Source organism: Pogoniulus pusillus, chromosome 24 (assembly GCF_015220805.1).
Source record: "Pogoniulus pusillus isolate bPogPus1 chromosome 24, bPogPus1.pri, whole genome shotgun sequence".
Lineage (NCBI taxonomy): Eukaryota > Metazoa > Chordata > Aves > Piciformes > Lybiidae > Pogoniulus > Pogoniulus pusillus.
Window position 1 is genome coordinate 1411838 of NC_087287.1, and position 14413 is coordinate 1426250.

At 46.4% G+C, this 14413-nt stretch overlaps 1 protein-coding gene across 1 annotated transcript; it reads right to left on the reverse strand.

Annotated features, from left to right (window-relative positions):
- Nucleotides 1-13159: 13159 nt before the first annotated feature.
- On the reverse strand, nucleotides 13160-13291 carry SMIM38 (small integral membrane protein 38). The gene has a single exon (XM_064163581.1). The coding sequence runs from the start codon at nucleotides 13289-13291 to the stop codon at nucleotides 13160-13162; it is 132 nt and encodes a 43-aa protein (XP_064019651.1).
- Between the last annotated feature and the right edge of the window lie 1122 nt (nucleotides 13292-14413).

Below are 14413 nucleotides of genomic sequence, written 5' to 3' on the forward strand. Positions count from 1 at the left end.
CTAAGCTGTCAACCCGCGGCTTGGATGGTAACACTCTGTGCTGGGTTAGGAACTGGCTGGAGGGCCGGACCCAGAGAGTGGTGGTGAATGGTGCCACATCCAGCTGGCGGCCAGTCACTAGTGGTGTCCCTCAGGGATCAGTGCTGGGCCCCATCCTCTTTAACATCTTCATAGATGATCTGGATGAGGGCATCGAGTCAGTCATCAGCAAGTTTGCAGATGACACTAAGCTGGGGGCAGATGTGACTGAGCTGGAGGGCAGAAGGGCTCTGCAGCGGGACCTTGACCGCCTGCACAGATGGGCAGAGGCCAATGGGATGGGGTTCAATAGCTCAAAGTGCAGGGTGCTGCACTTTGGCCACAACAACCCCATGCAGAGATACAGGCTGGGGTCGGAGTGGCTGGAGAGCAGCCAGACAGAGAGGGATCTGGGGGTACTGATTGATACCCGCCTGAACATGAGCCAGCAGTGTGCCCAGGTGGCCAAGAGAGCCAGTGGCATCCTGGCTTGTATCAGGAGTGGTGTGGTCAGCAGGAGCAGGGAGGTCATTCTGCCCCTGTACTCTGCACTGGTCAGACCACACCTCGAGTACTGCGTTCAGTTCTGGGCCCCCCAGTTTAGGAAGGACACTGAGATGCTTGAGCGTGTCCAGAGAAGGGCGACGAGGCTGGTGAGAGGCCTTGAGCACAAGCCCTACGAGGAGAGGCTTAGGGAGCTGGGGTTGTTTAGCCTGGAGAAGAGGAGGCTCAGGGGTGACCTTATTGCTGTCTACAACTACCTGAGGGGTGGTTGTGGCCAGGAGGAGGTTGCTCTCTTCTCTCAGGTGGCCAGCTCCAGAACAAGAGGACACAGCCTCAGGCTGCGCCAGGGGAAATTTCGGCTCGAGGTGAGGAGAAAGTTCTTCACTGAGAGAGTCATTAGGCACTGGAATGGGCTGCCTGGGGAGGTGGTGGAGTCGTCGTCCCTGGGGCAGTTCAAGGCAAGGTTGGATGTGGCACTTGGTGCCATGGTCTAGCCTTGGGCACTGTGGTAAAGGGTTGGACTTGATGATCTGTGAGGTCTCTTCCAACCTTGGTGATACTGTGATACTGTGATACTATGTAGAGGGGCTGATGTACTTCCGAGATAATCCTACTACTGAAGCTAACCTTAATCGTTCAGGTAAAACTTTGCAATTGTTAGCACTCCTCTGGGGTCTGCCCATCAGAATTGTTCCTGCAGAGCAACAACAGACTACAGGAACTCTCACTGCTTTGGGACGGGTCATTAGCACTACCACACTGGGCTTTCTTCTCCAATAACGACTCCAGGCTCTAGAACAGTATTGCTTTTTAAAGCACATTGCACTGAAGATCTTCACCACAATTACCAGGGAATACAGAACACTTCATTTCATTAGTTTGTGCATCTTGCTGAGCGATTCCTCTGAAAGCATCCCAGAAGGCACTGGCAGGGCAGAAGGGCAGGGTACAGTGCCTGCCTCTACCTGGATGCTGACAGGAGACAGCATCCCAACCCACGCGCCTCCTGGCAGGCACAACACCCCTGTCTGCAGCCTGCAACTCAGCAAAAGGCCTGAAGTTAATCAGATTGCATTCAGACCTCTAACTGCATGTAACAGGCTGTCTAGGGAAGTGGTGGAGTCACCACTTCTGCAGGGGGAGTTAAAGAAATGTGTAAAACTGCCACTTTGGGACATGGTAGCGTTGGCTTGATGGTCTTAGAGGTCTTTTCCAACCTTAATGATCCTATGATCAGGCACGAGGTTCACCACACATTCTATTAAAGGTAACAAATTACATCCAGAGATGCTTTTATAAATTGAAATCAGTTTGATCAAGCCCATGAGAGATGCACTCTTCAAAGTCAAGGGAAATAATCTGGTATCTAATCATGTCAAAAGCAGCAAATCTTACAGACTCCTCCTTATATTCCCATTCTACATAGTTGTAGTCTTTGTCAGACACAGCAATGCTGGAGTAAAATGACAGAAGTTGTTTGAAGATTATTCTAATATAATGAAGTTAACTAAACTTGTGTATATATATATAAGCAGCACAGATTTTCTGGCTGGTTTTACTTTAAATGCATTTCCTGTGCACAATGAAGATATTAAGCATGGGCCCAAGTGTGCTAGTCCTGACAAATCATTGGCATTTAACAGTTCTGCCTTTAAAATCATCATAATTTGACTTCAGAGCAGCATGAAAAGCTAAAAAAAGCTTTTTAAGAGCTGGAAAATGACTTTCTTTCCAGCCTGTTCAGAGCACTGTACATTCGTTGTACTTCTGCAAGCAATGCGACATGTGAACCTGGCAACTTTCCCATCCGGGGCATCCTAGAGATGTTTATAGCAGAGGATATTTTAATTGCCATGTAGAAATAGATCCCTTTCAACATGCATTTACTTCATCTTTTAAACAAGAAGATGAGGCTTGAATAACATCGAGGTCTGGATACAAGCCCAGCAAAACAACAGGAAGGTGTCCGTAATCCATCGCACTCGATGCATACATGAGCCTAGAGCTGCTGAGGGTCCAGCAGCCAGCCAGGTGCTGCTGACAGCTACCATGGGTGAACGCTGCAGTCCCTCAACTAGGGCCTGAGCTTGCTCTAGGCCGTGTCTCCATATGGGTGGTCTTCTCAAAGGAGCAGTAGCTGCTGGAAACCAGCACTTGTTCTCCTGTGGACAAAACCTGGTTCAGGAACAGTGTGGCCAGTAGGACAAGGGAGGTTATTCTTCCCCTGTACTCAGCACTGGTCAGACCACACCTTGAGTACTGTGTCCAGTTCTGGGCCCCTCAATTCAAGAAGGATGTTGAGGTGCTGGAACATGTCCAGAGAAGGGCAATGAAGCTGGTGAGGGGCCTGGAGCACAAATCCTATGAGGAGAGGTTGAGGGAGCTGGGCCTGTTTAGCCTGGAGAAGAGGAGGCTCAGGGGTGATCTTATTACTGTCTACAACTACCTGAAAGGGCATTGTAGCCAGGTGGGGGGTGGCCTCTTCTCCCAGGTAACCAGCAATAGAACAAGGGGACACAGTCTCAAGTTGTGCCAGGGTAGGTATAGGCTGGATGTTAGGAAGAAGTTCTTCACAGAGAGAGTGATTTCCCATTGGAATGGGCTGCCCAGGGAGGTGGTGGAGTCACCGTCCCTGGGGGTCTTCAAGAAAAGACTGGATGAGGCACTTAGTGCCATGGTCTGGTTGATTGGATAGGGCTGGGTGCTAGGTTGGACTGGATGAGCTTGCAAGACTCTTCCAACCTGGTTGATTCTATGATTCTAAGTCTCTTGACTACAGCCCACAGTTTCAGGCTCTTGAAGGTGTTTACAGGGGGGCTTCCATGCACAACAGCTGATTGCAGGAGTCAGAGGATCGTTTCATTCTGTTTCACAAGCACACATAACATCCACTGCAGGCCATAAAGGCACAACTCAGGGCACCTGATCAAAGTCCTGTTAGCTGCACTTGGTGACTTGCAAATTTCAGTCTTGCTAAAATATCTGAAAGCAAATCCACTTATGAATATGAACTTGATCTATAGCAGCTGAAGTTGAGTCTCTTATAATTATCTGATGATAGGAAAAACATGGGCCCCACTCTTAACATGGGATTTTACTAGAATGCTGTTCCAGAAAGGAGCTACTCCAGTGCTTCTCACTACATCAGAGATCATGTTCTGTAAGTGGGGACTGACCCTAAACTGTACCAACACTAGTAGGTGTCACCCTCATTCACCCTCTACTGGGATTTCCTCTTTGACTTCCCAGCTGTGTGGCTTGTTTGTCAGCTCAGCAGCTCTTGTATCAACACACGCAGGTATGTTCCACAGCACACATCACATCCTCACGAGGAGCAAGGGCAGCTAGACACTCAGAAATATGGAATGTACATTAGCAAGCAAGCTCTATAAAATTTCAAAGCCTGAGATCTTTTCACAGTCTGACAGATTTTCCCATGTAGCCTTTCCACATTCCTGGTGTAACCCAATACAGGCATCGAAGGCTGGATGATTACAGAGACTCCTTCTGGAAGCCTTGGGCAAGGGGAGCCTCAGAGCATCGCACTTTGTCCTAACTATTCCACAGGTGACTGTTAACGTTGCATAGACCAGTTCTTTTTTCAGTTCAGTAGAAGACAGGCAGAAAAAGTGGGAATGGGAAAAACAAGCAACTACAAATGTTTGGCAAAGAAGGATTGGTATCCTTGAGCACCATCTTTAAGGAAAATAAGGAAGCAGTGTTTCAGCTGATAGGTGATTTAATATTGCTTTTGCATAAGGTGCACCAGTAAATTTTACTGCAAAATGTGGTTAGTAATACCTGCAAACCACAAGAAGCATGAGACCACATTTCTCCTCCACACCCTTCTGTTTGCCCCATTTCCCAGCTGTGTGCATGCCAGCTGTGTGCATGCCAGCTGTAGCTCACACCTGTGTTTGTTGCAGCCCCAGCCACAAGCGACACGTGCGTGACATGTACATGCTCTCAGAAAAGGAGTCTGCAGCACTCACTTGCTGAGCCAGGCTCTCAGCAGCATTCAAACAGCCCCAAGAGAGCCAGGGCAGGTACACAGGAGCAGGGCTGCCCAGGCCGTGAGACTGGCTATCCTCCAGGTCATACCCCAGTGCAACACGAAGCATCTTTGGAGATGTTCTGCTTCACATCAGCTGTCACTGACTTGGAGCTTGTGCAGCCTTCAGGCATTGATGGGATGTTTTGACAATACTCCCTTGCTCAGAGCTTTGGGCTCCGTGCAGCACAGGCACTGTTACAGCAACAATGACAGCAAAGGATTGCCTTGCTCATGAACTGTCTTTGGCGGTACAGACTCAGTGGACCAGTGCAAACTAACTCCAGCACAGCTAGGAAGCAGGGGCAGCATAAGTAATGGCCTCGTGAGCAGCACAGCATGTAGAGAGTGCACAAAGTACAAGGGGTTTGCAAATAAAACAACGCATGACACACCACAGCCACTGCACTGTGCCCTTATTAGAGCTGGGAAAGCAAGCTTCAGCTTAAAGTTTTCAATAGCTGCTGTGATCAAACACTCCCTCGAGTAACTAGGCTGAAAAGTAGGTGCAGTCATATTGCAGAGGATCTGGGGAAAACACGAAACTGGATCACGCTTTGACCAACTGTTACTCTTGCGTACAGCAGTAAAGTCAGACAGCGTTGCCTCTGCTCCCTCATCACACAGCTATGACACAAGCAGGGAAGATTTCAAGATGACAGAATGGTTATTTCCAGGCTGGATCTTTAGGCAGCCCCAATCTACAAATTATTTTTAAGATTTCTGCTGATTTTGTTGTGTTAAAAAGAGAATTTTGCAGTGAGTGTGACTGCAAAAACTTTCTTACTCTTAGACATTCCTTCCATTTGAACTTGCATGCAAAAGCAGAGAGCATTTTCTTTCACCGTTAGATATCAAGTACAGTCCTTCACATACTCACACTATTGAGGTCAAGATACCAGGAGGCTAACCCAAAATTCTGATATTTGTGCAGACCACAGGTGTGACATTTGATTTAACATGGGAAACTATATCCCCTGTACTGACAAAAAACACCCACCAAACCAAACCAGAACTGAAAACAAACACAAACAAAAATGCAAATAAAAAAGGACTATTTCACCCCCTTCTAGGTATGCTTCTCACTCTGGATCAGAAACAATTCCATCCCCCAGCAGCAACACAACACAACACTGTTGTGAGAGGTGTTCACCTCTGGTACATGCAAGCTGCCTAAAATACACCTGCGGTACGTTGTGATTTCCACTGCTGGAAGTAAATATCAGCAAGTAAGTGACAACTCAGATCACTGTTGTCACTGATTTTGCTCCCTAAGGAATGCCAGGAGCTCTTGATTGCATGAGGACTGCCAGGAGCCCCAGCTCTCAACAGCTGAGAGATATCAGTCCTTATGTACCCATTTCCTTGTTGACAACATCACAACAGAAACTGCATGCAGCACTGATGCTCATACACAGTTTAGCTGGTTTTATGGTGGAGAGCCACACTTGGAATAACTCAGCGTTTTCTGGAGCCCAGCCTGAAATCTCAAAGCTTTTCCCAAATGAAACTCCGTTAACACAAATCTCAAACTCGTCAGCACAGCAGCTACAGAAAAACATAACGAGTGGAAATTGGGGGAGATTAATTCCCCCAAACACACCAGAAACATGGAAAGCATCTTTAGCTTCATTTTCAGCAAATCATTTCTTGTCTTACTGGAGGACAATCACCATTCTTAGGTGATTGAAATTACTTTGAAAGAGTTTTTTTTTTTTTTTAAAGCAATCCATTACTTGAACTTTCCAATTAATTAGTTTACAACATTATCATTTTAAAACCACTCAAGGTCAGAGAAGCCAACCAAACTAACATGTGCACACACAATCTCCAACCAGCAGCTGAAGATCAAGCTGCAGAACAGGTGATGCCACCATGTGGAGCCTTGACTGCTAAACGAGGTCAACTGACAGGCATTATTCTGAAGGAGGAGGACAAAATGGGAAGAAGAGCTAAGGTTGGAGAGGAAGCTTTAGCAGGCTGAACAGCAGCATCATGGGCAAGTTCCTTTTGTGCTTGAAAACATAGAGAATCTGACATCTGACCTCTCCTGGGATAAACACAAGCAGTTTCTGCAAAGTAGGCAGTGAAGCATGGAACCACACTACGCACACAACAAAGAACAGACAAACCAATCCACCCTGGAAGCAGGCAAGCAGGTGCTTCCTGGGCTGCTTTAGGAAAGCGATGCTATCAGAAACGGGACTCAGGTATCTCATGGCAAGTTTGGAAATAGCAAGGCTGCTCCTAAGCCCTCAAATTTCACAACTCTGGCTTACATCTTCTTGTGGCTTCTCCACATCCTTCCCCATAATATTAGCTGCAAGTCTGATTCTTGTATCAAGCAACATTCATATCTCCCTTCTCCAGGTTTATTCAAGTGGGAGTGCTTCCTGCTGGGCTCACCTGTGGCCAAGCAGGCCACTCAGGTTTTAAAAGAGCAGCTAATGGACACTCTTCCTCAGGTTTACAGCTAACAAAGGCCCCCAGTCCAGAAGCAGAGGTGGAAACATTCATTACAAGCATGTTCCCTGCAAGGAGTGAATCTCAAACCCATCAAGGTGAAGCCAGAATGACTGCTCCCTTAAAGCTGCCCCTTTCACTTTACCAAGAGATGACTCCCCAACTAGTTGCTTTCCATTCAACAGATTTGTGTGGTAGGGAGTGCTCTGCTCATGCTGAAATGGTTACAACCACATCACTATAAGCTTTCAACAAAGCAGTTTATGTCCACCTTGAGCCTTCATCCATTGAGGGCAAGCTGAGCGCCTTTAGCTCCCTCGAAAACAAGCCTGGGCACCTGAATTCTAAACCAAACAATATTTGAGTATCTGGATGCCTGCTCAAGCAAATCTATCAAGTCAAGAAAACAATCTGAGCAGAATTCTGAATTGCATCTAAGGTCTTTGCTGCTTTGGGACCAGAAGTGCAGCAAAGAGCAAATGACTGAACTCCATTATCTGATGCTCTGATGATGCAGACGTCAGAATGGAAGGCTTTGGAAAGTTGCCAATGGCTTCCTCTGTCAATCAGAGACAGAGAAAAGCAGAGGGAAAATACCTAACTAAGAATGAATCCTGTCACATGGATTTCATGTCAGGGTTTCTCCTCACCACAGACTAGATGCTGACATGCAGCCTCAGCAGAGGCAAGCAGGGGTTTTGCATTTTTTTCAAGTAAGTTGGCAGCAAGTCCTACACATGGTCAGTTGCTTGGCAACAAAACCAGTTTCTTCGGCTACAAAGTAAATATTCCACATCTGAAATATTTGAGAAAACCCTGTTTTTCCTAACTACATTCCATAGTACTTGGGCCACAGGGTTTCCCTGAATAGTTTCAGATGTTAACAGGGTTACACAAAGGACGCCCTCCAGTTAGATTATCACTCTGAAACAGATCCGTCCCCCGACACAACACTGTTCACATCTTCTTCAAACACCATCTCCAACCTGCTCTGCGGTCTGGAGCTCACCTACAGCAGTGCAACCACCTAGGAACAAATTATCTAACTGGATCCTGCACCCGTTTAAATGTAGGTGTGGTGGGAGACATTCCACAGGGGCTAAAAACCTGGAAGTCGCTATAGTCAGTCTGAGGCTCATGCCAAGGAAAGCATGTGTGGGGAGAGAGCCAGTGAGCACAGACATAAAATCAGGTATCTCATCAGCTACCACAGCCACACAGGTCTGCTGCTGGAAGTGCCTGTCTTGGGACTGGCACATACAGGGGCACATTCAGGTGAAATCATAGAATCATAGAATCAACCAGGTTGGAAGAGACCTCCAAGATCATCCAGTCCAACCTAGCACCCAGCCCTATCCAGTCATCTAGACCATGGCACTAAGTGCCCCAGCCAGGCTTTCCTTGAACACCTCCAGGGCTGGCAACTCCACCACCTCCCTGGGCAGCCCATTCCAATGCCAGTCACTCTCTCTGTCAACAACTTCCTCCTAACATCCAGCCTAGACCTCCCCTGCACAGCTTGAGACTGTGTCCCCTTCTTCTGTTGCTGGTTGCCTGGGAGAAGAGACCAACCCCACCTGGCTACAGCCTCCCTTCAGGCAGTTGTAGAATGCAATGAGGTCTACCCTAGAGAGAAGCAGCTCCTGATTTCTTCTGTGACACGTGGGGAGGAAAAGCTCATTTCCCTCCATTTTCTTATACTCATTTGCCAAGAAGATTATGTTGCTGAGATGGACACTGCTTGCTTAATGAGGGCTTGTGTTTTCTTCATTATCGGTGCTTGGTCTCCTGTGCAAGCATAATGAATTTCCTCCTGAATGTCCTCTAATGTTTATCTGCTTCGCAGGTGTTGATTAACTTCTTTGCTATGTCCACATTATCTCATTTCACAATAAGAAGCCACTCTCCTGCAGGTAACCTGTTAGCATCTCCTTGTCTTAGATGCCTGACTTCAGTCTCAGAATTTGAATTCTGGGTGTAGGTACCACTTATTTGTTAAACTGGTACTAGTTTGTTAAAGGGGCAATCTGCAGCTCTTACAGCTTGGCACACAAGCAAAATAGAATCAGGATCCTCAGGTAAGCAGCCATAAAGTAGGGAACACACATCTCTAAGTGTTTTCACTTACAACTCAGTGACAGGAAAGACAGAATTAATCACTGCACTCAAAATTTCAGTCTCCCTAAAGCTTTGCCTTTCATTTTCTATCTTTTCTGGAACACTCAGAGCATTGTTTCCATGAACTTCAACCCCAAAATATTTCATCCCATGCAATAAATAAGCAGAAGAAACTGGCAAAGTGCAGCTTAAGACTTTATCGTGGTAGTCAGGGAGCAGCACAAAAGTTGCACAGGAAGTTTTAATTCTGTTGCTGTCATCATCTCGGTGTTCAGCTCTTTTCACACCCTCTCAGCCTGACCCCGCAGACGCTCAGCACACAATTGCACATGGACACCCCTGTGTTTCGCCAGCAAAACTGGGGGACTCAGATCCAGAGCACTATGTGCTGGAGCAGGAGTGGCAGATGGGCTGCAGGTAAGTTTCACAGACATTTGCTGATAGCCAAAAACCACTTCACCCAGCTCCTAATTCTTTGACAGCTCCCTGGATTTCTTGCTCCATCTCCAGACACTTTGCTCACTAAGCCTCAGCCTCCCCATTTGACTCTTGTCATGTACTGCAGCCTCCGCTTTTGTCCTACCTGCTGGCTCAAACTATCCCATCGTCATCCAGTCCATTTCCTGCCCCAGCCTAGTGTTCAGTCAATCGCTCCCCTGCAGGCCTTGCTTTCAGTCCCAGTGCCTACATCCTCATTGACTGCTCTTTCAGCATCATTCCCTCCTTCTTCCCAGCTCTCCCTTCTATACTGCTGTTCCTTTTTACCCACAGCCTCCCTCAATTCCTTCCTAGCATCCCATTATTTCTCTGCCCCAGTGCCTTTGCCGAAACAGTCCTTGGTTCTCACCACCAACCCAGCAGCTCTTTATCTCTGTAGCTCACTCAGTCTTCCCTCACAGTGCAGCCCAGCTTGCAGGGCTCCTTTTCTCTCTCTAACACCTCATTATAGTTTCTTTTTCTCCTGCTTAACCTCACTTCTTCACATCAGATCCAGTCTTGTCCCCCTTGAATCTGAAGTAGGTAGTTATGTAGTTTCCTTTGTGTGAACAAGTTACATGTCCCTGACTGAGAGGGAGAGATGGAAATAATGTCCCATAACAGGACAACTGCATCTTTTCAGAGAAAAACATTGCCAATCTAATTTTTTTTAGCATGAGTAAAACAATGTATTTTTCTCTAGTCTTGTTCTTGGAAGGCATTAAACTGTTCTGGCTGAAGCTTTCTGAAGAGAACTCAGCCTGAGGCAGACACCCGATGCAACATGGAAAAATTTAGCTTGAAAAGCTGCTTTGACAAAGTTGTGAACAGCTGAAAATAGGCCTTTAGGACTGGAAGTGCCTGGCAGCCTTAGCAATAAATGCAGTAACCCTGCCTGTAGTGAGAGTCAAAGAGCCGCCCTATAAAGTCACCCACTTGGGTGACAATCACGCATAAATCTGCTGCACTTTATGGAGCAGCTCTGGGCTCCTGCTGACACAACCAAGACAGGACTTCGGTCATTTCATTGTCCATCAATTTGAGGCCTGCACGAATCCTGATAGAGAGCTCTTAACAATGCTTTTTCCATTCCCTAGGGCTGTGCCATGGTACACCAACAGCAGTGCTGGTTACAAGATTTCCCTGGAGCCTCAGTTCATGATGTGGCAGCACACTGTAAAACCCTTGGTGGAAAAGCCACTGGGCCCCCAGTTGTGCAGATTCCTTCTGCAGGAGTCAACATCATTGTAGCCCTATTTGTGTCTTTAGCTTCTCCACTCTGAAGTTTGCTGTCCTGGACCCACCTAAAGTAACGAGACAACCTGTTCCATCACCCGAGCCATTTAAGAGAGTCCTTTTGCAGTTTGGTTTACATGGTTTGACAGCAAGTGCTTAAGTGGATGCTATTATAATGGCACTGAGAAATCAAATTGCAGAATTACTTTAATCAATAAATATAATGGCACGCTCATCAGCCCCAGAGCTTCTCTGTAAGTAGCTCCCCACACCCAAATTCAGTCCACGTTGACAGCTCTTTGCACCTTAGGGGGTGTCAGACAGAAATGACATGTGCAGATAGAAGGCTTCTTACAACCAATTCAGTTTTTACAGCTCAGGAGGATTTTGTGCCCTGGGGAAAGGGAAAAAAAAACCCAGCAAACCCACAAACACCCCCCAAAGAAACAAACAAGCAAAAAAACCCAACAAACCTACACCTTAATACCCAAACAAAACATTGCCCCACAACTTCACCTGTCCTGTTCATTATATCCACATTCTTAAAGCAATTCATGTGGTATAATTTCAGTGTAACTGAGATGAAGGAGTAGAAGACTTGTTTCTTAAAGAAGACTTGCCAGCTTTGTTTTATACATAACAGCTAAGAATAGAGATGATGAAGTGAAGGAAGAAAGATGGAGCACTGTGCCTCTTTTTCCAGTTACTCACTATCAAAGGTATGTCTGCACATCAGGAGACATTTCACTTTCCTTTTGTGGCCTTCTGGTGTTTGGAAACACACACAAAGAAGGACAGGATCATCACTTAAACCAAGAACCACAGAAATGGGCAGGGGTTAGGTCTCCATTTAATTGCTCACCTGGCTAGGCCTCAAGCCAGTGACAAGCATCCCCAGGCACAGCAGGGTGGCCTGGAGGTGGCTCATCCACTATAGATAAAGTCCAAAGCCGAAATCAATTGGCCTGACACTTACCCTGCTCCACAGCATAAACACAGAGCAGCTCTCCCGTCTGCGTTTTAGGAGGCTTAAAAAGACGAAGTGATAAGGGCTGATTAACAACTGTTAATTTGAGAAGCCTGCAGGAGTGTGAGTCATGAATGGGCCAGAACTCTTTAAGGGAGTGCTGGAGGTGCTTACTTAGGCTGATGATGCTTTCATCATGTGAGAGACCAAAAGATTTTCACTTTGACATGACAGAGAAAATTATTAACCCAGAAAGGAGTTGTTGTTGTTGTCATTGCAACAGGGCCAAGGACACTTCATTTCTCAGGCAGTACAATTTCCCTCATTTCACTGTAGAAAAATGCAGTTCTTAATAGCAGACATGAAAATGAGTGGCATATGCAGTAAGATTTGTGGACATTCGACTCAGTACAACATCAGTTTGAAAGCATACACTTGGAACAACTTCTTTAACTTTGTAAGATGTATCAACCAAAAATCTTAAGTCACTATGGCCTTGGGCAAGCAGACAAATCCTTCAGTCTCCAATTAAGCTCCTTTTTAAAGGCTCTGGTTTGGAGTCCAAACTCACTGCACTCCATGCTGTGATGTGCCTGCCGCCCTCGCTGCTGCTGAAATGCAGCCAGAGCCCATCAGGCAATCTCTGTGACACAGTTTTCCAAGAATCAGACTATTCCAGTGGTATCCAGCTCGTCCTGCTGCTCAGAGACGTGGCTTGCTATGAAATGGGACTGCTCAGTGGGTTAGTACCAGTGAAAAACCTGCAGTCGGTTTCAGATCCAACCGCCTGGGAAGAACCACAGGGAATTTGGTAACAAATCAGCTGATCAGAAAAGATCCATTCCTGCAAGTCCACAGCACAGCACGTGGATGTTGAGCTCAGCCAGTGGATGCTAGGCCCAGCCACTCATCTCCAGCTTCATTCAGGCACCAGCAGTGGCTGCACCCAGGCAGGCTGTTCAGATGGCATCTGAGCACAGAGAGCAGCAGGCAGTCCAGCAGGCAGCACGCCATCACATTTCATGTGTCAAGACTGAGCCACTAGCAACAGGATTCCTTTGAGCTTGTCTAGATCATTCAACTGGCAAAAGCCTAGAGGTCTGTTCCCAGCAGCAAACTCCTGCCCAAGTTTGATAGGGACTCATTCGACTTGACCAACTGTCAGCTTTTGCCCCTCTGTCAGCACGAGGCTTGCTGAAGAATCTGTGCTCAGTTGCAGTCTCAACAGGTAATTTCTTTCTATCTCCCAGGGTAAAAGCCACTCTAGCTCCATCTACCTTATCCAGTTCATTGTCAGTTCAAACCTGAAGCAGCCTTTTGAAGTCTTAGTTCTCTTTTCTTGCGTCAGGAAACCTTCGGGACAGTTTATAATCTATGTAAGCGCTCAGGCAGGACCACAAGATGAATCGTATTAATATAATCCCAACCAGTAAACCCAGCAAAAGGAATGACTCCATATTTAAACTAGAAGAATGAAGCAATGTGGGGAAAAAATACTCTGGGAGATGTAATGCTGTCATCCGGTATTGGGTGCTGCGTGGCCAGCCCAGTGATTCCTGTAGCATTCCAACCAAAGTGAGCTCACTAGCATGTGAGAGAAGAGTCCAGCTGACAGATCTGGGACATGTACTGGACTACTTAGTCAATAGGCCCCATGTGCTATTCATAAAGCATTAACAAGTTTTATATTGACAATGACAGCATTGTCAGAAGACCTTTGGAAGGAGGGAAAACCCTCCATAAACTCTGTCTCTGTGAAGTTGGACTTCTTTAATTTTTTTTGCCCCTTTTTTCCAATGCTGATGTAATCTCCAAACATCTCCCGCAGCAGCTGCTCGGCGAAACCGGGCACCTTCTCCCTAGCCCCTTTCAGCAGCACACGCAGCACTTTCCAGCTCCCTCAAGACAATCAGGGCCTTTCTTTCACCAATTAGCTATCACTTCAAGAGCCTTGCGCTGTCCAACGAGCTCTTAAGAATGGTCTTTGCAGGAAACAACGCTGCAGGAGCTTTGCTTTTTTTTTTTTTCCTAGACAAATTAAAAGGGGAAGAAGAGAGGGAAAGGGAAGAGAGAGAGGGGGAAATTCAATTTAAAAAAGGCACAACAAAACAAATCACAACGCAGAAGCTGTCCAAAAGGCACCACTCATTCAGTGCACGGACAAACGCAGAAACGTCCTCGAGAGCCAGTGCTGGAGCAAGGCACACACAAAAACTGCCTCCACCTTCTATAAGAGAGAGGTTTTTTAGCTGAGTATGTGAAACAGGTTTGATAGAAAGAAGGGCTCTGGTTACAGCAAGGCTCTGAGCTACAGGAACTAAAAGGGAAAGAAAGTCCTGTAGGAGTACATTCTGTTTCCTCATTTGGCTCTCCCAATGTAAAGCAGCATTATTTGAAGTAGACATTATAGGAAAGAACTTGGCTTAGCTCACTTTAAATATAGCTGGATTGATGAAATGAGTAATTACTGGAACTTTTGAACTTACTCAACAAGCAAACTTTTTTCCCCAGAAACCACACTTTCCATCTAAAAAGCAATTAGAGCCTGATTCAGAGACATAAAGCTCTGAATGTTACAT